Raw genomic sequence first — 22,796 nt, forward strand, 5'->3', positions numbered from 1 at the left:
TGACGATATTGAAAAAAACTGCACGCTGTTAAATTCACATAGACGCCAACTGTATGTTGTTTTCTCTAGAATGGGCCAAAACCGAAAAAGATGGGCCTCACATATATGAATCGCAGGAATGACGCGTGAAGACCACGCGATACGTTTGAGGTGATCGTTTGAGTCTTTCAGAGCAAGGACTTGACGTGATTCCTAGCTTGGTCGCGTATTTCCCGATTTGGAAACTTCTCGATCACCTCTGAACCAAAAGAGGAAATGAGAGCTCTTCTTGCAGTCTCCAAGTCGATCCCACGAGCTTGGAAATAGAAGAGCTGGTCTTCTTCAAGATCGCTGATGGCAGCTCCGTGTGAGCACTTGACATCGTCTGCAATGATCTGAAGGTTCGGTTTTATGTTCACGGTGGCTCGAGGTTTCAAAAGAAGGCTTCTTGTTAGTTGTCCCGCGTCTGTCTGTTGAGCATACTTGTTGACTCGGACATTGCCATCAAACACAGCTTGGCCAGAGGAGTGAGCAACAATGCACTTGTGGAGCTGTCGGGAGGAGCCTCGAGGATGGTCTAAGACAATTCTGCTATGGAGATCAAGAGTCTGCTCGTTGACACACATATGAAACGTTGTTAACTCCGTGAGAGTATCGGGTCCGAGCTGCTGCACATGAACATTGTGCCTCCCTAATCTCCCGCCGGTACTCACCTCTACAAGCTCATATTCACTCTCTGCCTCCTACAAAAAGATCAACCACATGGAAATAATTCACTCTCCTGAACAATGCAGCATAAAAACATTCCGGTTTTGAACTCAAATCCATACCCAAACATCCAAAAACTTTAACTAAGCTCTAAACTTTTTTTAACCAAGTCAGAGATGAGAGGCTAAAACTAAACTAAACTGATTCAATCATAAAGATTGCAACTTTTCTCACTCCAGCAGCAACAACTAAAACACTCCCCTGAAAGATTCCTACTTCCCTATTCGATTGATACCAAAACATGTATTTTAGCAACAAGAAGGTGAGCAAAGATACCACTAAATGAAACTAAGCTGGTTTGTCACCAAAGAGACAAGAAGAGAACCTGTCGGACGAAAGTCCACTTGATATGAGCAGCAGCCGTAGACTCTTTCTGCAAGTAGGAATGCTTAACCTTGGCATTCTTCAAGACAACAACTTCCAAAACAGGATTGGTCCAATAAAACCCGTGTTCGTCTCTACCCACAAACTCTTCAACTATACCAACCTCTCCTCCTTCCTCTACCAGCACAAAAACCCTAGGATTCGATACCGGTAACCTTTTCGATTCCCGGTCACCGGTTTGACCAGAAAAGTACCTCAGATGAATCGAATTATCCACCTTACATCCAGCCGGAACGTAAATCACAGTCAAATCCGGGGCTCCCATGCCGTTAATCGACCAGAACAGATCACCGGAATCGAAATCTCCGATGAATTCGGAAACCCGGTTCGTGAGATCATCCGGTAGACCCGAGAAGCTCCCGAAGTAAACGCCATCAGGCAAATCCGATGGGCCAATCGTCAAATTGGAGACGAACCCGTCAATAATCACAGCGTTTGGGAAGTGGGTTTCCGTCAGATTGTCTAGAATCTCCGAGTTACGTTGCTGGGTCGAGACCGGTTCGATTTGGGAGTATCGGATGAAGGATGTGTCGGTGAATCGGAAAGGCTCGTCTCTTCGGGATGGCCATGGAGTAGATAAGAGGGACTCAGCGGAAGAGTCTCGGATTCTCTGGAGAGGTAAAGAAGAAGAAGAGAGAGAGTCTTCGAGAGATTCAGCTAACTCAAGTACGAATGGGTCGGAGAAAGAGGCTTGTGCTCGGACAGAAACAGTTGTTCTTTTGTTTGAAAACGATTTTGGTTTAGAAGATAGGTTCGGTATCAGTGACAAGCGGCTGAGAACGGTAGCAGTCGCCATCTCTTCTTCTCTCTTTTTGCAGCGATCCAACCAGTTTTCTTCACGAATGGTTTCTCTTGTTTGTTCGTTTTGTGTCTATTCTTTCAATCATTGTTTAATTTGGGCTTATTTTATAGACCCGTTTGAAGTTTTACCGGCCCATTTCTCGTTTTGTTTCCTATTATTTCCTTTTCTGAACTCGAGGGACTTTTTCACCTTTTTGTCAGTGTACATAAATAACTATTGAAATTGGAATGTATAGTTTACAATAATCCAGATGAAAAAAAAGGCGGAATACTTGGATATTCCCGCAAACAAAAACCGCGAGAAACAAAATTTTCTGAAAAAAAAAAACAATTTGCAACTACTGTAAAATAAAAACTTCTCCAATCAAGTAACAATAAAAATTACTTAAACTATTATTTTAACCAAAAACAGTGTCATGGAAAGGAATTAAAAAATACAGTCAGACCGAAATTAGAGAGGAAAGCTGAATTTCCTTTTTTTTTTAACTCAGCATTTATGGAAAATTTCTTTTTTTGAAAAACAAGGACGCTAGATACTACAATAAAAAGAGCATTCTCGACTCAAAAAACGAAGAACTCTTACTGAAACTCGAATTAGGAGGTGTTCAAGGATGTTCTTGTAGAAGCAGAACTGAATCCAAGTTCAATCCAAGACTGGCTTTCACTTACACAACAAGGAAACAAGATCGACAATGGAACTCGACGGTCTTATTTATCCATTAAAGTGAAGAAACATCTCTTAGCTCTTGGTTGGGTCTTATCTTACGCTTTTAATGGTAAGAAACGGGAGATGCGCTACAAATCTAACGACGGAAAGTGGTTCCACTCTCTAGTTGATGCTTGTCTAAGTTGTGTCGATGAAGATGTCCCTAGACGACGACAACAACAACAACAAATAGTTCCCAAATCTGACTTGCCTTGCTGTCCAAGAAATCTTGTTGTGTTAAACAAAAAAACAGAAGATGAAGAGAGTGAAGAATTGTTACAGCAAGACTGCGTTTCACAAAGAGAAGACTTGTTCCTTCAAAATCGTACTCAATACTGATGTGTCAAATCAGCAACAGAAGAAGAGAAGGAAGACGACGATGGTTGGATTTGATAGTTCGGCTCCGGGTGAAGATAAGATTGAGATAAGGGCAAGGACATGGAAGTCGCTGAACAAAGTCTTGCAAGTGATGGAGGAGAAGAACAAGAAGTGTGAAAAAGGAGTATGTGAGATTCTGGAGGAAAGACTGTGGTCCGGAGATGAACTATGATGTGTGTTGCTTCTGTCACGGTGATGGGAGTTGTTTCTATGCGACGGTTGTCCATCAGCATTTCACTATACTTGCCTCGGATTATTGAGTCTTCCCAAGGAAAAGCTATGTTTCTATCCTTGTTGCTGCTGCAATGTATGTGGATCAATAGAGACATCAGGAAACAACAAGTTGATGACTTGTGAGCAGTGCCAAAGAAGGTTCCATCTCAAGTGTTTAAAGCAAGATCCCTGTCTTGTTTCATACAGAGGCTGGTTCTGTAGTCGTCAATGCAGCAGAGTCACTTCCGCGCTTCAGAGTCTCGTAGGACGTAAGATTGCAGTTGGCAACGAGGGGGATTTGGTTTGGACACTGATGAGAGCTCCAAATGAGGATGAACACTATGATAATGAACAGGTCTTAAAGCTAGGTTCTGCTGTTAAGATACTTCACCAAGGGTTTGAGCCTACAAAAGATCCTCTCTCCGGGAGAGACCTTGTTGAGGAACTGATATTCAAGAAAGACGGTGTAGGCGTTGGTCGAGGGCTCTACACGGTTATGATCGAGAAGAACAACGAACCAATCACGGTGGCTGCAGTGAGAGTTGAAAAGAATGTAGCTGAGATCTCTTTGGTGGGAGAGGGGGGATGTGTAGAGTGCTAATGGATGAGCTGGAGAAGCAAATGTCTAGAATGGGAGTCTGCATATTGGTATTACCGGCTGCTGCAGACGTTGTGACCACTTGGACTCAGCGGTTTGGGTTCTCAGTAATGGAAAAGTGGTAGAGGTTGGAGCTTGTGAAACATGGGATGCTTCATTTTGCTGGTACTGTCATGTGCCATAAGTCTCTGATGGAGAGAGGACATTCAGGAGAGTCGAGCCTCACAGAATAGGAGTGGAACAAGTCATTTTATTACACTTTTCTAAGACATGTTAGGTCTCAAAAGTATGTGTAATCAATGTTGTATATCTATTAATTGCATAAATAAAGATAAATCTTTATCAAGATTAGTTTAAGGAAGTTTCCATCACAATTGCAATTGTGTGTACAATAAAGATAAACTCAAGTCTAAAAGGCTTTGAGCAAGATGCTAAGCATTTACTTTTTTTTGTACTTCTAAAGTAAAACCTGAAGTTCTGATGATCTCTTTAAAACCAAAAAGAGAAGTTAACTCGTTTTCTTTTTTTCACGAGGTTGCTCCAAATATATGGATTCGCTGCTGAACCAAACTTCTGCAGCATGGACAAGTGACTTTGTTTCCACCATTGTTATTGCCCGAGAAGAAACTATCGCTGCAACTACCACACACGACTTGATGCGCACACGGAAGAAACACCACAGAGACTTCATCTTTCATACAGATTATGCATTCTCGGTCATTGTTTGCTTCACTCTCATAAGAACCTTCAAGCTTACTTGTTCTTCAAGCAGCTTAGTGATGTTCTCTCCTTTCTCGGGTTTCTAAACATTGTTGGGTAAGTGGCTTGATTCAGTATCTGAAGAGGCTTTGAGCCGACAGAGCTCTTGCTCAAGCCTTTGGTGATCGTCTTTGTGTTGTTGGAAGTCTAGTTCGATTTTAAGCGGAGAGTTTCTAGTTTTCTCTTGTTGTGTGCCTCAGCTTCTTCTTTTGAGCAGGTACGTACGGTGGAGGTTGGTTGAAGATGATGTTACGCGGCGTTCAGAACCAGCCTTGTTCTTCCTCCAATTGAGCCAGAGCTTGCTCCTTTTCTTTATGTTTCTACCCCCTTTTCTCCTGCAAATAATATAATAATCTAAATACAACAAAAAAAGAATTAAATAGACTAACTAGAACTAGCACAGGATAAGACAATACCAGTTTGGCAACTAGAAAAATGCCTCAAATGAGTCATTGGTAAATATTTAGAGTAATAAGAGAACGATGCTTCCCACAATTCTAGAGTCAAAAAGTTGTGAGGATCTAGAGATATAAATATAATTAGAGAGAATACACGAACTAATGTACCTCAATTTACTTTTCATCCTGTGTGATCTGAGCTAAAGCATTATAAAGAGCCTTAGTTTTTTCCTTCTCAGCTATAATCTCATCCTGCAACTTCAACTTCTGCTTCTCCCACGCCAACAGCTTCTTTAAACATTTCTTCTCCTTCTTTGATTCTTCCGATATTCTGATGCACTCAATTTGAGACCTTTCCTATTTGCTCGGATTCTGCATTTTGATTCTCAAGCGTTCTTACAATCACATTTGTATGCGTCATACTGACAAGTAGCTTTTATAAGAGTATTTTCCATCTCGGATAGTTTTTCACGGTTAGTTCATCAACATCTAGTTTCCCCTTTGACAACAGCCAGTTCATCGCTGACCTTTTGGGAAACTTGCATTGCCTTCTTCTGAGCCCAATCTTTCCTTTCCTTTAACTTCTTCTCAAGATCCTTGACCTGCTGAACCAGTGTGACTATAAGACCATCCTTATCATCCCCACCCACTGATTCCATAGTATCATCAAGGTTCAGGTCGCGAAACTTCTCCAGCACCGAGCTAACACTCTCTTCTCTCCTACCTGAGATACGTGGCTGCTCACAAGTCTCCACACTTACGCTATCACCACCGGTTTCAGACACAATCTGCTTCACGAAACCAAGCTGCAAAAGCTGCAATTCAGCAAAGACTTCATGGACGGCGAAAGATTAAACCTTCTCCCTGCAATTTCAACTCAACAATGTTCACAAAGACCCTTTTACCAGAAAACCCAGGTCATGCTCCACCATTCCCAAAATCCCAACATCCGTGGAATCTACTCTACACAACGCTGGTGCCATGAAACCAGAAAGATCTATACTACCAACTCCGTCTACATTGTTAGCTTCCTAGCCTTATTCCTCGAAGTTGGAAGATCCATAACTCGCCCTACCAACATGAAGCTCACTCATCAACAAACACATCATTGCATCACCTTTACTCAAACTATGCTTAACTTGTTGCAACAATCTCAGACTGATCCTCACTACCATTCAAATACAATAACAGGTTATTCACAATATTCGACACAACATCAGAATCACCATAACAGTGACCAACTCAACAAGCTTTGTAACAGAGAAGCTGTATAAAGCCTCCAAATCACTTCAAGATGCTCCGCTGTAAACCCCCCCCCCCCCCACATGTTATCCCACTCGTGATTAGGGCTCGAACTGCGGCAGTGACAACACGGTTCCGGGTTCAACCCGGATGGTAAATTAGGTTTTTGAGGCTCGACTCAACGATGGATTTTGAGAAAGCGATTCTGTCGAGTAAACAAGATGGTCGAGGTGGGATTTGAAAGCGGCACGAATCTTACGATTACATGCTTCTCCCTCAAAGTACAACCCATTTTGAAGACTCCTACACAGAAGATATTGAATACACAAAAATGATGTTCTTAACAAAGATCCGAACCGATTGTCAGGAAACGGGATGAGATAATGAGCGGAGATTCGAGGATGGAGACGCATAACTTACTGATCGGCGATGGCTAGCTTGAGAAGACGAGAGTAGGCATGGGCATAAAATCCGAACCCGAACTGAAAAATCTGATCCCTTATGTGTTATTAACCGAACCGAAAAATCCGATCTGTATGTGTTATTAACCAAACCCGAACGGATAACCCGAAACATACGAAATTAATAGTCAATATAAATATTTTGAAATATATATAAGTGTTTGTGGTGATATGATATATAAAAATAAGAACTAAAACTGTAATTAATGCTCTAAGTACACAACTAGTTATAAATAAGTACTTTATAATTTGCTCATTGAAATAACAAGTCTATTCTCTATAAGGTAATGCATATTTTTTACAAATGATGTTTGTTTTCATGTTTAATTTAACATTTTATTATTATTTTATCAATTTTATGTGTGATAGATTAATTTTTATTTAATTAGAGGTTCTTCTTTATGTTTTGTTTTAAATTTTTGTTTTTTTTCCTTTGGTTATATCCGAACCGAACAAATATCACCCGAATCCAAACGATATATGGTTATTTTGCAGATTTTAGGATGCAATACAATTTTGAACCGAATCCGAAGTGTTATTATTCGAACCCGACGTGTGCTAATAACATTTTAGTATGGAATTTAAGAGCGTAAACCTGAAAACTTGAAAATCCGAAAAATCTGATCCGAACCCGAACGGGTATCCAAACATCTAAGCCTAGACGAGAGAGTGAGGGAGAAAGGCTATAAAGGTTACGCGGAGAGAAGCTTTGTTCGGTTTCTACACTTTTGAGAGGTGCCCCAGAATATATTCATGGGCCTTATTCCCATTATATATGCATAATATAATTGACCTAAACATTCGAGACCAAACACTAGCGATTTTGTCTAATTTTTTCCAAAGCACAACAATCCTTCTTTCTATATATTAATACAAATTCACTTAACTAGATTTTGTTTATCTGTGTCATTCATAGCTGAAATTTTATTTTTTTAGGCAAAAGGTGAAATTTAGAATTAATTCTTTTAATTTAATTGGTTGTTGATATTTAAATTTTCATTTATTTAATTAAAGCATTTAAAAAGAAATTAATCATATAATTACTTAATCTAGTCTATGTTACCAAAAAAATAATTAAAAATCTAAAGTATAGATGAATTAACATATTTTATTTATAGAAAAAATTAAATATTATAAATTAAATTATATAAAATTATAATATACATATAAATACATATGATACTATAGAAAAATTATATAAATGATTTTAAATATATATTAATAATAGTGGATATAATAAATCATAGTGATACTCCCTCCGTTTCAAAACGTAAGATGTTTAAGAAAAGTTTTGATGTTTCAAAATATAAAATGTTTTTAATAAGGGCAATTTTTTTAAATAGTCATTTTTAAGTTTTATCACATATATAGCTTTTAAGGAGGAAAATAACCAAAATAGCCCCTTTTTATTTTGAAATTATTAGCTTTTATTTTTTATTTTTAAAAATTTTGAAACCCTATTCTCAGAAACCCACCCCTTAGTTATAAACCGTAACTCTAGATTAGTTAACTCTAGGATATAAATGTATTTTTACCCTTTAATAAAAAAATATTTTGGTCATTTTCTTCCTTGGAGACTATTTTTATGAAAATAAACTAAAAATGGTTATTCTAGAAAATATTTCTTTCAATAATCTAGGTAAATTTTAAATTTATTAAAAATTGTACAACCAATTATATATTGTGGTGTATTTTATAATTGGTTAGTTTAATTTTAATATATTTTTATTGATATTTTGTAGGTAAAATTATTTTTCTTAATATGTGAGTTTTCATCCAAAACATCTTACATTTTAGAACATAGGGTGTATTTCTTAAACTCACTCACTATATATTAATGTTTTCTAAAATGTGTCAAATGTAAAAAAAAAATAAAAGTTCCATTCATTTTTCAATGACAAATAGTTATATTATAGCTGAGTTATCATTTCCAGGAATGATTAAAGTATTTGTATTTGTATAAAAAAAATTAAAAGAGTATTTGTATATTTAAAAATAGAAATTATATGGTAAGTCGTTTAAAATAATATTAATCAATGAAAAAGTTTATTATAATATAAAATTGAAAATTCAAAAATATTATAAAATAATACTCTATTAATATAATTCATAAAAATTTGATTATAATAAAATTAGAATGATTATGTTTAGTAAGAAAAATGAAAAGATACATAAATAAAAAAAAATACGAGTGAAGAATAAGAAATATTTTTATTGTATTCTTGTTTATTTTATATACATATAAATACATAAAACAATTATCTTACGAATTTTAAATATCCTCCTATATATTAAAACGAAGTTACTAAACTGATGTTTCCTTACATGTCGATCATCAATGAAGTTTTGATGACTTTGATAAAGTATTTATTATAATCAAAACGAAAAATGAACAGTAATTCTAGAAGCGATTAATACAAATCACCAAACAACCCAAGTAATGTTACAAATAATGATTTTTTTTTTTACAACAAGACATTTACAGATTCATATTGAGTCTGTAAACCAGATCGGCAACTCCGCATCCATATGAACGACGAAAGATGGTTGTTTCCTAGCACTACGTGCCAAGCTATCCGCCCGTAAGTTTTCCGTTCGGGGTACATAAATGATATTTGAGTTGTGGAAGCTTTTTCGTAAAAGCTTAATATCTTCCAGGTAGCTTTCAAATAATATAATGACTAATTTCATTATGGAAAGAATATATGATGTTTCATCAATGTGTTTATTTTTATCAATTATTTATTTTTAATTATATGTAATAAATCGATATTTTTTATAGAAATAAATATATGAGAAATTTCTTGAAATATGCAAAATACCACTTTTCAAAAGTACACCTAATGAAAAATATCATAACATTTAGGTTTATAGTTTAGTGATTATTATTTAGGTTCTTGTATTTAGGGAGTGGGGTTATTTTATAAACTTCTATAAATAATTATTAAACATTTATAAATGATTTTGGAGAGATAGTAAAAAACATTTCATAATAAATTTGATGTATTTATGAAAATGATTATCATTAAAGGTAAATTTGAAAAGTGGTATCAAATTTGAGGTAAATATCTTTAAACTGAATTAGATTTGTATGTAAGGAATTTTTTATTCTTGCTAAAACTTTTATTAATTATAGTTTTGAAATCATTTATAAAGGCTTATAAATTAATTTATAAGACATAAAAGTTTATAAAATCAAAAGTAAATTATTAAAAAAAAATTCTATATTATTTATAATTTTCTAAATGTATATTTATAACAATTTATAAAAAAAAATTAGAATAATTTACTTATGATTTTATTAAATAATATAGAATTATTTCACACTTATTATTGTATATCAAATACAAAGTCATTTAAATGATTTTGGTTATTACACTTATAGGTGAAATCTTAAAGATTGGCATAACTTTTGATGAGATTTAATATTTTGTCTAATTTATAATTTTTTAAAAACAATTAATTCCAAAAATCAACTATCATTAACTTTTAGATTGAAGTAAATTTAAGATCTAAAAAGATATTTTTGATTGGTGGATTGTATTATTAAGTTAGGTAATAATAAAATTGTAAACAAGGTGAACCACAAATTTTTAATAAATAATTGCTTGTAAAAGTTTATAAATATATTCATAATATCATATTTATAAGGATTTATAAATCATATAAAATAATATTACATTTTTTATTGTATATTAAAATATAAATTATTTAAGTGATATTTGGTTACATGTACGTTCGTAGGTGAAATCTTAAAAAGTATTGCAATTTCAATAGTTGATGATTTGAAAATTTTATTTATTTTTATTAGTACTAAAATAAAAGGTAATTATACGATCAATTATCTATAATTTTTAGATTTGAATACCTTACTAATATCTAAAATTAAAATGTAGTTGTTTTTAACCATATTCTAAACTTTTGTTCTTGCCAAATCCTTAGAAAGAAACCCATAGAAGAACAATTGATTTTTTGTATTATATTTAAAATAAATTCAAAATAATCAAACAAATCAAATAGTCATAAGTAAAATAAATTAGCAAAGCCGACACTGAAGCAATAGAAGCCTCCAGCCATCGTTTTGGAGCTACACAAAAACACATTTTTCTCTCTTAAAGGCTAAATTATTTCTGTTTTTACAAGTATTAAAATAAAATAAAAAGTATTTCTACAACTATTTATAATTTTGCTTCCATGCAAGAAAAATATTTTTAGTGACTTAGATTTATGTCGTTGAACTATCTCAAATCTCACAACTCTTCTAAAAATATATTATAAAGTTTTGATTATCTAACTATTTGACGTTAAAATTTTAAATTTTAATATTTCTAATTATTATTCAAAATTATAACATTAATAACATAAAATCTATTTTTCGTATAATATTACTATCTGTGAAATTGTAAGCAAACACTTAGTGATTTTTTTAACTAGGAAGAGTTTGGATTTTGAACATTAATCTTTCCCATGAATGCACTATTACCAGAACATGGTATAAAATATTCTTTATATCGACTTTTAAAGTTAACAGCACAACAAAACCCACTAATGAAATCAAACCACTGATATACCACATCTTGTGATAGTATAATGACAATAATATTTGTGAAAGTCAAAGATATTAGAAACAAAAACTCAGAGAAAATCTCTCTCTCTCTCTCTCTCTCTCTCTCTCTCTCTCTCTCTCTCTCTCTCTCTCTCTCTCTCTCTCTCTCTCTAACCCGTGAAAACAACGAGAAGGAGAAACCCTAGCTCTGGATGCCGTTGACGGCTCTAGAGGCGAAACCTTCCTCTCCTATCTCGTTTTCTTCTTTTCCTTCACCTCCTATGTTTTAAACTTGGGTCGATATGTGCGTCTCTCTCAGCTGTTGAGATCTCATCCGGAGATTCACGTGGTCGACGGAGACAGTTACCGACTTCTTTTGGAGAGACGGCGAGATTCAAAGAGGCAGACGGTGATGAGGCTCGTCTCTTAGAACCGAGGGTTTTGTCAGATTCATTTTCTCCTTTTTATATCTTTGACGGATCTCTCACGATGACAGCGCATGGCAAGGCGAGACGCCTCCTAATAGCGGACCTACCTTCCCATGGGACCGTGAGACAACAAACGGACTGGTGTACCGGGCGACAGAATGAAGCTTTGTTTCTTAGGTTTTCGGAGACAACGGCTTTGTCATCCGAAGGAGGGTCCTTTACGGGTGAAGCGCGGCGGAGACCTACATTCCCGAACCGTTGACCGTTGAGTGGTTGTGTGCCGGTGGTATTTTCTATGCACTTCTTGAAACGCGATTTATTATCTCTCTCTCTCTCTCTCTCTCTCTCTCTCTCTCTCTCTCTCTCTCCCCTAACCCGTGAAAACAACGAGAAGGAGAAACCCTAGCTCTGGCTGCCGTTGACGGCTCTAGAGGCGAAACCTTCCTCTCCTATCTCGTTTTCTTCTTTTCCCTCACCTCCTATGTTTTAAACTTGGGTCGATATGTGCGGCTCTCTCAGCTGTTGAGATCTCATCCGGAGATTCACGTGGTCAATGGAGACAGTTACCGACTTCTTTTGGAGAGACGGCGAGATTCAAAGAGGCAGACGGTGATGAGGCTCGTCTCTTAGAACCGAGGGTTTTGTCAGATTCATTTTCTCCATTTTATATCTTTGACGGATCTCTCACGATGACAGCGCATGACAAGGCGAGACGCCTCCTAATAGCGGACCTACCTTCCCATGGGACCGTGAGACAACAAACGGACTGGTGTAACGGGCGACAGAATGAAGCTTTGTTTCTTAGGTTTTTGGAGACAACGGCTTTGTCATCCGAAGGAGGGTCCTTTACGGGTGAAGCACGGTGGAGACCTACATTCCTGAACCGGTGACGGTTGAGTGGTCGTGTGCCGGTGGTATGGTCTCTGCACTTCTTGAAATTACGATTTATTATGTCTTGTTCCAGTTGTAGTAGTCAAGGTTCGGTTCTCACTGTATGGTTCTTCTTCTCCTCTGTCTCTTTGTTTCTTGGCTTCGAGTGTTCTCTCGCGCCATCGCCGACCTGATTCATTCTGCCTTGAACTGCTCTTTCCGTATGTCGATTCACGGGATTGGTGGTGGCTGTGACCCGGTTTGTTTTGATGCCAGCGTCCTCCTTGGTTTTGTTTCTTGGAGTTGTATTCCTTGACTGTGATTTGAGGTTTGTTCTCTTTTGGGGGTTGTTAATTCAGTTTCATTTGCTGGATTAGGGATTGTCTAGCTCTTCCTCTGTGCTTGCCTTGTCCTGAGGAGTCTTGTCTAATGCTGCTGATCTTGGTCGAGTACTTGCATGACTAACTATGTATCTTCCTGGGGATGGACATTGGTTTCCTATGCTGGTCTTGGATTTCATATTCTTTTTATCCTTCGCGTTTATGTTGTAGCTTGTGGTTAAGTTTCCGGTCTGTAGTTGTTATGTTGCTTTGTAGCCTTTGTAGTTGGATGATATATTTAGTTTCGTTTCTGTTTAATCCGCTATTTGTCATCTGTGTACTTCTGTTTTTCTTTTTACATCAAACGACTGTTCTATTGCTCAAGTTTTAAGTGTTTTGGGAACCAGACCGGAACATAACAACCAATGTAATACTTGTTCCTATGAAAGGATCTTGCTATCTTAGCTAATGAATGGAAAATTCAATGAATTTACTCTTCAGCTCCATCAGCTCCTTTAACTCTATAGAAATGTTAGGCCATGCTCCGGGGCCTTCAATCATCGAGATTAGATCTTTGCAATTGGTGCCAAAAGCCTGACACGTCAATATCTGAAGCATGCACTCCATCACCCATGAAAGGGCCTCCAGCTCCGAGTGAAGTAGTGAGATTCTTCGCCACTAGTTTCGTGCCCCCAATAGCTGAGTTACTCCTCTAGAATTTTTCCATGGCCATCCATAACCACTAAAGAGTATGTCATGTGTCCTATGATCCATATACCATGCATCTCTCAAAATTTGCTACATGTTCGGGGTTTTGAGATACTTATGGTTCTTCCTGTTTGTGATTTGCTTCAAACCAAGCAAGACACTCTGGCTCAGCATGTTGGACAGTTTCCAATGGGTTTTTGACGGATCTCTTTGAGGGATCTCTTACGATGACAGCGCATGACAAGGCGAGACGCCTCCTAATAGCGGACCTACCTTCCCATGGGACCGTGAGACAACAAACGGACTGGTGTAACGGGTGACAGAATGAAGCTTTGTTTCTTAGGTTTTTGGAGACAACGGCTTTGTCATCCGAAGGAGGGTCTTTTACGGGTGAAGCACGGCGGAGACCTACATTCCTGAACCGGTGACGGTTGAGTGGTCGTGTGCCGGTGGTATGGTCTCTGCACTTCTTGAAATTACGATTTATTATGTCTTGTTCCAGTTGTAGTAGTCAAGGTTCGGTTCTCACTGTATGGTTCTTCTTCTCCTCTGAATCTTTGTTTCTTGGCTTCGAGTGTTCTCTCGCGCCATCGCCGACCTGATTCATTCTGCCTTGAACTGCTCTTTCCGTATGTCGATTCACGGGATTGGTGGTGGTTGTGACCCGGTTTGTTTTGATGCCAGCGTCCTCCTTGGTTTTGTTTCTTGGAGTTGTATTCCTTGACTGTGATTGGAGGTTTGTTCTCTTTGGGGGGGTTGTTAATTCAGTTTCATTTGCTGGATTAGGGATTGTCTAGCTCTTCCTCTGTGCTTGCCTTGTCCTGAGGAGTCTTGTCTAATGCTGCTGATCTTGGTCGAGTACTTGCATGACTAACTATATATCTTCATGGGGATGGACATTGGTTTCCTATGCTGGTCTTGGATTTCATATTCTTTTTACTCCTTCGCGCTTATGTTGTAGCTTGTGGTTAAGTTTCCGGTCTGTAGTTGTTATGTTGCTTTGTAGCCTTTGTAGTTGGATGATATATTTAGTTTCGTTTCTGTTTAATCCGCTATTTGTCATCTGTGTACTTCTGTTTTTCCTTTTACATCAAACCACTGTTCTATTGCTCAAGTTTTAAGTGTTTTGGGAACCAGACCGGAACATAACAACCAATGTAATACTTGTTCCTATGAAAGGATCTTGCTATCTTAGCTAATGAATGGAAAATTCAATGAATTTACTCTTCAGCTCAATCAGCTCCTTTAACTCTATGGAAATGTTAGGCCATGCTCTGGGGCCTTCAATCATCGAGATTAGATCTTTGCAATTGGTGCCAAAAGCCTGACACGTCAATATCTGAAGCATGCACTCCATCACCCATGAAAGGGCCTCCAGCTCCGAGTGAAGTAGTGAGATTCTTCGCCACGGGTTTCGTGCCCCCAATAGCTGAGTCACTCCTCTAGAATTTTTCCATGGCCATCCATAACCACTAAAGAGTATGTCATATGTCCTATGATCCATATACCATGCATCTCTCAGAATTTGCTACATGTTCGGGGTTTTGTGATACTTATGGTTCTTCCTGTTTGTGATTTGCTTCAAACCAAGCAAGACACTCTGGCTCAGCATGTTGGACAGTTTCCAATGGGTTTTTGACGGATCTCTTTGACGGATCTCTTTGACGGATCTCTCACGATGACAGCGCATGACAAGGCGAGACGCCTCTTAATAGCGGACCTACCTTCCCATGGGACCGTGAGACAACAAACGGACTGGTGTAACGGGCGACAGAATGAAGCTTTGTTTCTTAGGTTTTTGGAGACAACGGCTTTGTCATCCGAAGGAGGGTCCTTTACGGGTGAAGCACGGCGGAGACCTACATTCCTGAACCGGTGACGGTTGAGTGGTCGTGTGCCGGTGGTATGGTCTCTGCACTTCTTGAAATTACGATTTATTATGTCTTGTTCCAGTTGTAGTAGTCAAGGTTTGGTTCTCACTGTATGGTTCTTCTTCTCCTCTGTCTCTTTGTTTCTTGGCTTCGAGTGTTCTCTCGCGCCATCGCCGACCTGATTCATTCTGCCTTGAACTGCTCTTTCCGTATGTCGATTCACGGGATTGGTGGTGGCTGTGACCCGGTTTGTTTTGATGCCAGCATCCTCCTTGGTTTTGTTTCTTGGAGTTGTATTCCTTGACTGTGATTGGAGGTTTGTTCTCTTTGGGGGGTTGTTAATTCAGTTTCATTTGCTGGATTAGGGATTGTCTAGCTCTTCCTCTGTGCTTGCCTTGTCCTGAAGAGTCTTGTCTAATGCTGCTGATCTTGGTCGAGTACTTGCATGACTAACTATATATCTTCCTGGGGATGGACATTGGTTTCCTATGCTGGTATTGGATTTCATATTCTTTTTATCCTTCGCGTTTATGTTGTAGCTTGTGGTTAAGTTTCCGGTCTGTAGTTGTTATGTTGCTTTGTAGCCTTTGTAGTTGGATGATATATTTAGTTTCGTTTCTGTTTAATCCGCTATTTGTCATCTGTGTACTTCTGTTTTTCTTTTTACATCAAACGACTGTTCTATTGCTCAAGTTTTAAGTGCTTTGGGAACCAGACCGGAACATAACAACCAATGTAATACTTGTTCCTATGAAAGGATCTTGCTATCTTAGCTAATGAATGGAAAATTCAATGAATTTACTCTTCAGCTCCATCAGCTCCTTTAACTCTATGAAAATGTTAGGCCATGCTCCGGGGCCTTCAATCATCGAGATTAGATCTTTGCAATTGGTACCAAAAGCCTGACACGTCAATATCTGAAGCATGCACTCCATCACCTATGAAAGGGCCTCCAGCTCCGAGTGAAGTAGTGAGATTCTTCGCCACTGGTTTCGTGCCCCCAATAGCTGAGTTACTCCTCTAGAATTTTTCCATGGCCATCCATAACCACTAAAGAGTATGTCATGTGTCCTATGATCCATATACCATGCATCTCTCAGAATTTGCTACATGTTCGGGATTTTGTGATACTTATGGTTTTTCCTGTTTGTGATTTGCTTCAAACCAAGCAAGACACTCTGGCTCAGCATGTTGGACAGTTTCCAATGGGTTTTTGTCTATTCTTCAAAATATTTTATCATTCCTTGCTTTCCAAATGTACCACATAATCTAAGGGTATGGGTCTTTATTCATCTCAGGGTCTTTAATATCGTTCTTTCGCCAAAAAAGATGATCTATGTTTGTGTAATGGCTTGCACTGGGGAACATCAATGGTGGGGTTGGGGTAGCTGCATGTGCACATGTCTCTAGAGCCGGGGGACATTCAAAGATGGTGTGGTTTATAGTTTCATCCTCTGCTCCACATCTAGGGCAATGGTTGTCGCATCGCATATGACAATGTGCTAGGTTGGTTGTTACTGCTAAATTTCCAGAGATCGTTTGACAAATAAAGTGTTTTAGTTTTGGTGGAGCTTGTATCTTCTAAGAAAAGGGTTAGAGTTTTGTAATACTCGGCTACCTGGGCGTTCATCGTATCCCTGTTGAGAAGGTTTCTGACTACCCATTATCCTGACATAATAGTGTACATCCCATTCTTAGTATAGCTCCAACAATACTTATCCCGATGATATCCTTGACTTATGGCTAAAGATTGAATTAGTAGGATATCCTCCGGACTGACATAGTTTTCAAGCATCTCCAAGTTCCATCTCTTTGGACTCCCTATCATTAGATAACGTACTGGCATCATTGGGTGAACCACTAGTGCTATTGGTCTAGTTGGCCTTGCTGGTATCATTGCTGCCATTATACTCGTCCAACCATATGAGGGCCTATCAGCCTTGTTTAGCCGCAAGGGCATGCTACATCTGAAGTATTTTCTCCTTAGAACTCTAGCTATTAATGAATCTAGGGATTGCAGTAAGCGCCATAATTGTTTGCTTAGTAGAGCAAGATTGAATTCATGAATCATCTTGAATCATATCCCTCCTTCTTCTCTTGATTTACATAGCTTTTTCCATTTTACCCAATGTATACTTTTTTTAGGCAGGTTTGAGCTCTACCAGAACTGTGCAATGGCAATAGCTAAATTTTCACATGTCTCTAACGGTAGTAGAAAAGTTGACATTGCATAAGTAGGTAGAGCCAATAGGATAGACTTTATGAGTACTTCCTTTCCTTCCTTTGTTAGCCATCAGCATGTCCAACCATTAACCAGATTTTGCAACCGATCCTTCAACAAAGCGAACAGCTTCTTTTTCGAGCCACTAATGTCCTCATAGATTCCAAGATAAGTTCCCATCCCCCCCCCCATTTGTGATTCCCGTTGAGATTTTGACAGCCTCCTTCACGTTTCTGGGTATCCTCTTACCAAAGAGCAAGGATGATTTTTCAAAATAAATACACTGTCCAGAAGCTTTCCCATATGTCTTAAGAACTTTCATGACTTCATTGCATTCACGGGGTTGCGCCTTACAGAAGAGCATGCTATCATAAGCAAAGAGAAGGTGTGATACCGGAGGGCTAGCGCGTGAGATGCGCATCCCCGTTATCTTACCTTGATTTTCTGTGTGATTGAGAAGGCTAATGAGCTCTTTCGTGCATAAGATAAAGATGAAAGAAGATAAAAGATCTCCTTGAAGCAATCCCCATTCTAGGGTTATATTTACTCTAGGTGGCCATTGAACAGGACATGATATTTCACCTATGTTATGCATCGTATTATCCACTCAATCCATAAGGCTGAGAATCCCATTTTATTCAAAACAGCACCGATAAAATCTATTCTAGCCGATCATAAGCTTTACTCATGTTTGTCTTTATTGTCATCCTCCTATTTCTTCCGCCGGGATCTGTACGAAGAGCATGGAACATCTTCTATGCTATTAGTACATTGTCGGATATTTGTCTTCCAGCAACAAAGGTTGAATGGGTTTCAAATATCCGATCCGGTAGTATTTTCTTTAATCTCTTTCATAAGACTTTGATATTATCTTATAGTTGATATTGCAAAGACTGATGGGTTGAAATTAAGACATTTCATTTGGTTTTTCTTTCTTAGGCATGAGACAGATATTGGCATCATTGAGACCATTAACCATAATTCCGTCGAAGAGAAAATCATTAACCGTATGAGTTAAGCCGTTTGTTTATGTCAAAAACTAAAAGTTTGGTATAATATTTTACAGAAAAACCATATTTTCAAATATATCGATTTGAAACTTATGTTCTTTCTACTGCTGGCTTAAGTTTCTAGGAGTTTCAATACTCGCTAGCTCAGTGTATCAACTTGTTCTTCATCAATGAAATATTTTAGAGGAAAAGAATATGTACTGATGCAATGGTTGATGGCGCTTGTTTTTTTAAAGGCTTTCATATTAATAAGTTGTGCATTGTTACAAAAAAAAAGGTGTGCATTGACCAATGACCACATTACCATATAAAGAAAAAAACTAATTAATAAGGGTTATTGTATGCATCTTCTTCATCTAGGCCATCACTGTTTTAAGTAAGATGTGGACAATTCCATAGCCGCTCTTTAATGGCTATCTAAAATCATCTCCAACCTACCTCTATATTTAACTCTATAATAGCATTTAGAGGTAAAATCATTTCAACTCTACTCTATTTCTTCCTCTAAAATAGATATTGTTATTTTCACCTCTATATTTAGAGGAAGAAATAGCATTCCTCTATAATAGAGACATACTTTTTTATTCATAAAATAATCTTTTAACTTTTTACTTTAACAATTATAACCAAAATAATTATTTTTAGTGAAAATGTACTGTTTATATAAATATATAATTATACTTTTTATTTACATAATAGTTTCTATAAAAATACTCAGCGAAAATAATATCATAGTTGTATGAATGTTAAACTAAATTGGATTGGTTTTTAACTTTCACAAATAAATTGTACTATTTGTAAAATTAGAAAATATATCAAAAATATTCCTTTTTAAAGGAAGAAATAAAGAAATACATTGGAAACAAATTCATCTATATTATATAGTTTTCTTATTTTAGAGGAAAAAATAGGAAAATACACTGGAGATGGTCTAACCGTCTTTAGAGTCTAGACTACAATGTCCAAAATGTTCTAACATGACCCTAGCTTTAGTGTTTTTTTATTTATTTATCAAATCATAGCTTTTGCGTTTTTTATCTACGTTTTATCATTTTATCAAATCATTTGTCCTTTTATTACTTTTCTCCCATTCCTCAAAATCACACATACATGCATACATACATACATACATACATGTGTTGGCTTGGGAGTCATGAATGAGATTGAGAAATCCTCATGTGTGTTTGCTTGCTTCTGGAAATGGCATATTCTGTTGATATGTCTTTTACAATTTCTTGAAAAGGACGTTTGGATTTTCCACTGTGGCTCAGATCTCTTGATCCCTAACAGAATGGACCCTTTTGTCCAATCTCTTCTTAATTAGATACCCATATTTCCTCCTTTTGAATCAGAAAAGTTTGTTCATACTATATATCTTTCTTTTTTTTGACAAAAACATACTATATATCTTTCGTTTTGTAATCTTAGAAATTTCTATTTTACATTCGTTTAACTTCTTTTTAATGTTTCATCGGAAGTCTTAAATTACTAATTTGTTGATTTCTTAACAGTAGTTAATAATGCTATTACTGAATAAGTTAAATTATCAATTTGTAGGTTAAGTTCATTTTTTTTCCTTGAAAATATTATGAATACGTAAATATACATAATATATTTAGAGTATGTACCTCACTTATATAAAAGAAAAAAATTAATAGAGGTGGCATTTTCAAATATACCATCTTGTTCATTTGAAATGTAAAACTTTTTTTTGTGTGTAACACATTGAAATGTAAAACTTATTCAGTAAAAACTGATATACAATCAAATGCATTGTTTATAGGGCTTTTTTTGCTAAATGACCAAAAAAAAAAGAGAAAATAGATTTTGGGAGAGAGAGTAGAGAGAGAGATAGAAAAGAGAAAGTAAGAGAGAGAGGGAAATTTTGGTTAGATTTTTAATTCTGTTTTTTTTTCCTTAGCTACTTGGCCTAATTTCCCTTGTTTATGTTTATACCCTTGTGTATAAAATCAGTATTCTCAAAATTATTAAATATAAACTATTTATCATCAAACTTATCACTGTAGGTCACAATGGATTCATGACAGAGACCAAAATTTTGATTTCCATCAGGAAAAATATTCAAAACCATCAAAATGTTTTAAAATATTCCATATAATTTTGAAATTCTATAAGTTTAGAAATTTTGTTTTATTTTTTTTTAATTTGTTAGATTAAGGAATCTATATTTTTATTAAAAAATTATAAAATATTTATATTTTTGGTATATTTTGTTACATAAAATTAATTTTTAAAAATTTTAGAAAATTAGAAACCTTTTTTATTTATTTTTGGTTAGTTTTTAAAAATTCTTGATGAACTCCTGACAACCAATTCCTAGATTTTTTTGATAAATTTACGACAGTTTGTTTCTAACAAAAGATATCCGGCGACATGTTTTTTATTGAAAATGGTCATTTCGATGGATTCCCAATAAAAACGCCGCTTGGAAATGAGATGTTTTCTTGTAGTGAATGGTTGTATCAAAATTCAAACGAGACCATTTCTTCTTCTTTTCAAATCTTCAGAACTTTCCATTGTTGGTGGTTTATGGTGTTCATATGAAAGATATCACATTTTTATGTTTAAAAGATGTTAGGAATTTGGTCCGCAAACATATATTTCTGGTATTAGGTTTTATGACTATCCGGCTGAATCTTTTATATATGTGTATACGACAATGTACATACAGAACCAGTTATGAGTTATGATAGATCTCAAAATTTACTCGCAAATTAAAGTACATAATTACATAAGGATTCAGCCGGTATTAGGGTATACGACAATCCGGCTGAATCCTTTATATATGTGTATACAACAATGTACATAAAGAATCAGTTGAGAGTTATGATAGATCACAAAATTTACTCGCAAATTAAAGTACATAATTACGATAATATAAGAAGTAATGAAAGCCTTTTCTTTGCTGATGATACCCTTTTGTTCTGTAAGACGGAGCCCCGTGAATGTGAAGAAGTAATGAAAATAGTCAGGAAATATGGTAAAACATCAGGCCACTGTATTAACTTTGATAAATCTTTTTTACTCTTTGGTAAAAAGATTAATGCAACTGTCAAACAAAAGATTAAATATGCACTTGGAATTCAGAATGAAGGAGGGATGGGAACATACTTAGGTATCCCATAAGATATTATTAGATTCAAATGCAAACTCTTTGCCTTTCTCAAAGTTAAGTTAATGCACAGAGTGAATGGATGGATATGTAGATGGCTTTCAAAAGCAGGGAAGGAAGTGTTGATTAAATCCATCTTGCTTGCTCTTCCGACATACATTATGTCTACTTTCATGCTCCTATTGGAGATATGTGAAAACCTTGCAAGTGCCATTGCACAATTCTGGTGGAGCTCAAATCCCACAAAAAGAAGAATTCGCTGGGCGAAATGGGAAAATGTATGTTTATCACGAGAGGAGGGTGGGATTGGTTTCTGTATGATCCATGAGTTCAACCTGACACTATTTGCAAAACAATTATGGAGGCTAGTTCAATATCATTTTTCGTTGGTTGCCCGAGTCTTGAGGAGAAGATACTATAGACTGAGTTCGCCACTAAGAGTAAATTCTGCAAGCAGTCCATCCTATGTGTGGACTAGCATTTTTGCCGCAAGAAAGCTATTACTACTGGGAATCAGATAGAAGATACATTCTGGATACGAAGTCAAGATGTAGGAGGATCCGTGGATTCCTACGACACCTGCTAGACCAGCTACCCCTTTAGCCCCATTTATGCATCCGAACATATGAGTCATCGATCTTATTAATCAGGTATTGAAGGATTGGGACGTTGGTCTACTGGAGAATTTTTGAATCCTGATGATATACCACTCATAAGGAGTTTGGCCATAAGCTCAACTCATCGTCTTGATACATTCTGTTAGAACTACAATAGGAATGACTAGTACACAATTAAATCTGGATATTGGGTACCTCAGAATTTATTAAAGACTAAGGAAGAAAATGAAGTATTGGAGCCAAGTATCACTAAGCTTCAAGCCTTTACTTGGAAGATAAAAGTGCCTAAAAAGATATGCCATCTTATATGGCAATTGATAACCGATCATGTGGAAGTAACGAGAAACTTAGTAGGGCGTAATATGAGGTGTGATAACTATTGCCC

The 22,796-nt window shown here is 36.5% G+C and overlaps 2 protein-coding genes and 1 pseudogene across 2 annotated transcripts; 1 reads left to right on the plus strand and 2 right to left on the minus strand.

The window, feature by feature from the left end:
- Window positions 1-8: 8 nt before the first annotated feature.
- LOC125608906 (protein ABCI7, chloroplastic) lies at window positions 9-2,007 on the minus strand. Its single transcript, XM_048779536.1, has 2 exons — window positions 1,073-2,007; window positions 9-722 (listed from the first exon to the last, which is right to left on the minus strand). Exons 1-2 carry the CDS (start codon window positions 1,925-1,927, stop codon window positions 168-170), a joined length of 1,410 nt encoding a protein of 469 aa, XP_048635493.1. The 5' UTR covers window positions 1,928-2,007; the 3' UTR covers window positions 9-167.
- An 863-nt stretch (window positions 2,008-2,870) lies between these two features.
- Window positions 2,871-4,060, plus strand: LOC125608606 (annotated as a pseudogene).
- Window positions 4,061-4,143: 83 nt separating this feature from the next.
- Window positions 4,144-15,063, minus strand: LOC106448034 (MND1-interacting protein 1). Its single transcript, XM_013889970.3, is given in 17 exon segments — window positions 4,144-4,587; window positions 4,590-4,748; window positions 4,751-4,801; window positions 4,858-4,921; window positions 5,153-5,313; window positions 5,316-5,354; window positions 5,357-5,496; window positions 5,498-5,779; window positions 5,781-5,807; window positions 5,809-5,848; window positions 5,851-5,944; window positions 5,947-6,136; window positions 6,138-6,225; window positions 6,228-6,272; window positions 6,275-6,346; window positions 6,349-6,480; window positions 14,784-15,063. Coding segments are annotated over 17 exon segments (2,097 nt in total). The 3' UTR covers window positions 4,144-4,354.
- Window positions 15,064-22,796: the final 7,733 nt, after the last annotated feature.

This window comes from Brassica napus, chromosome A5 (assembly GCF_020379485.1).
Source record: "Brassica napus cultivar Da-Ae chromosome A5, Da-Ae, whole genome shotgun sequence".
Taxonomy (NCBI): Eukaryota; Viridiplantae; Streptophyta; class Magnoliopsida; order Brassicales; family Brassicaceae; genus Brassica; species Brassica napus.

Coding starts and splice junctions, on each gene's coding strand:
- LOC125608906 (XM_048779536.1), bottom strand. CDS start 1,927: ATGGCGACTGCTACCGTTCTCAGCCGCTTGTCACTGATACCGAACCTA. Junction 723..1,072: donor AGTGGACTTTCGTCCGACAG/GTTCTCTTCTTG, acceptor ATCTTTTTGTAG/GAGGCAGAGAGTGAATATGA.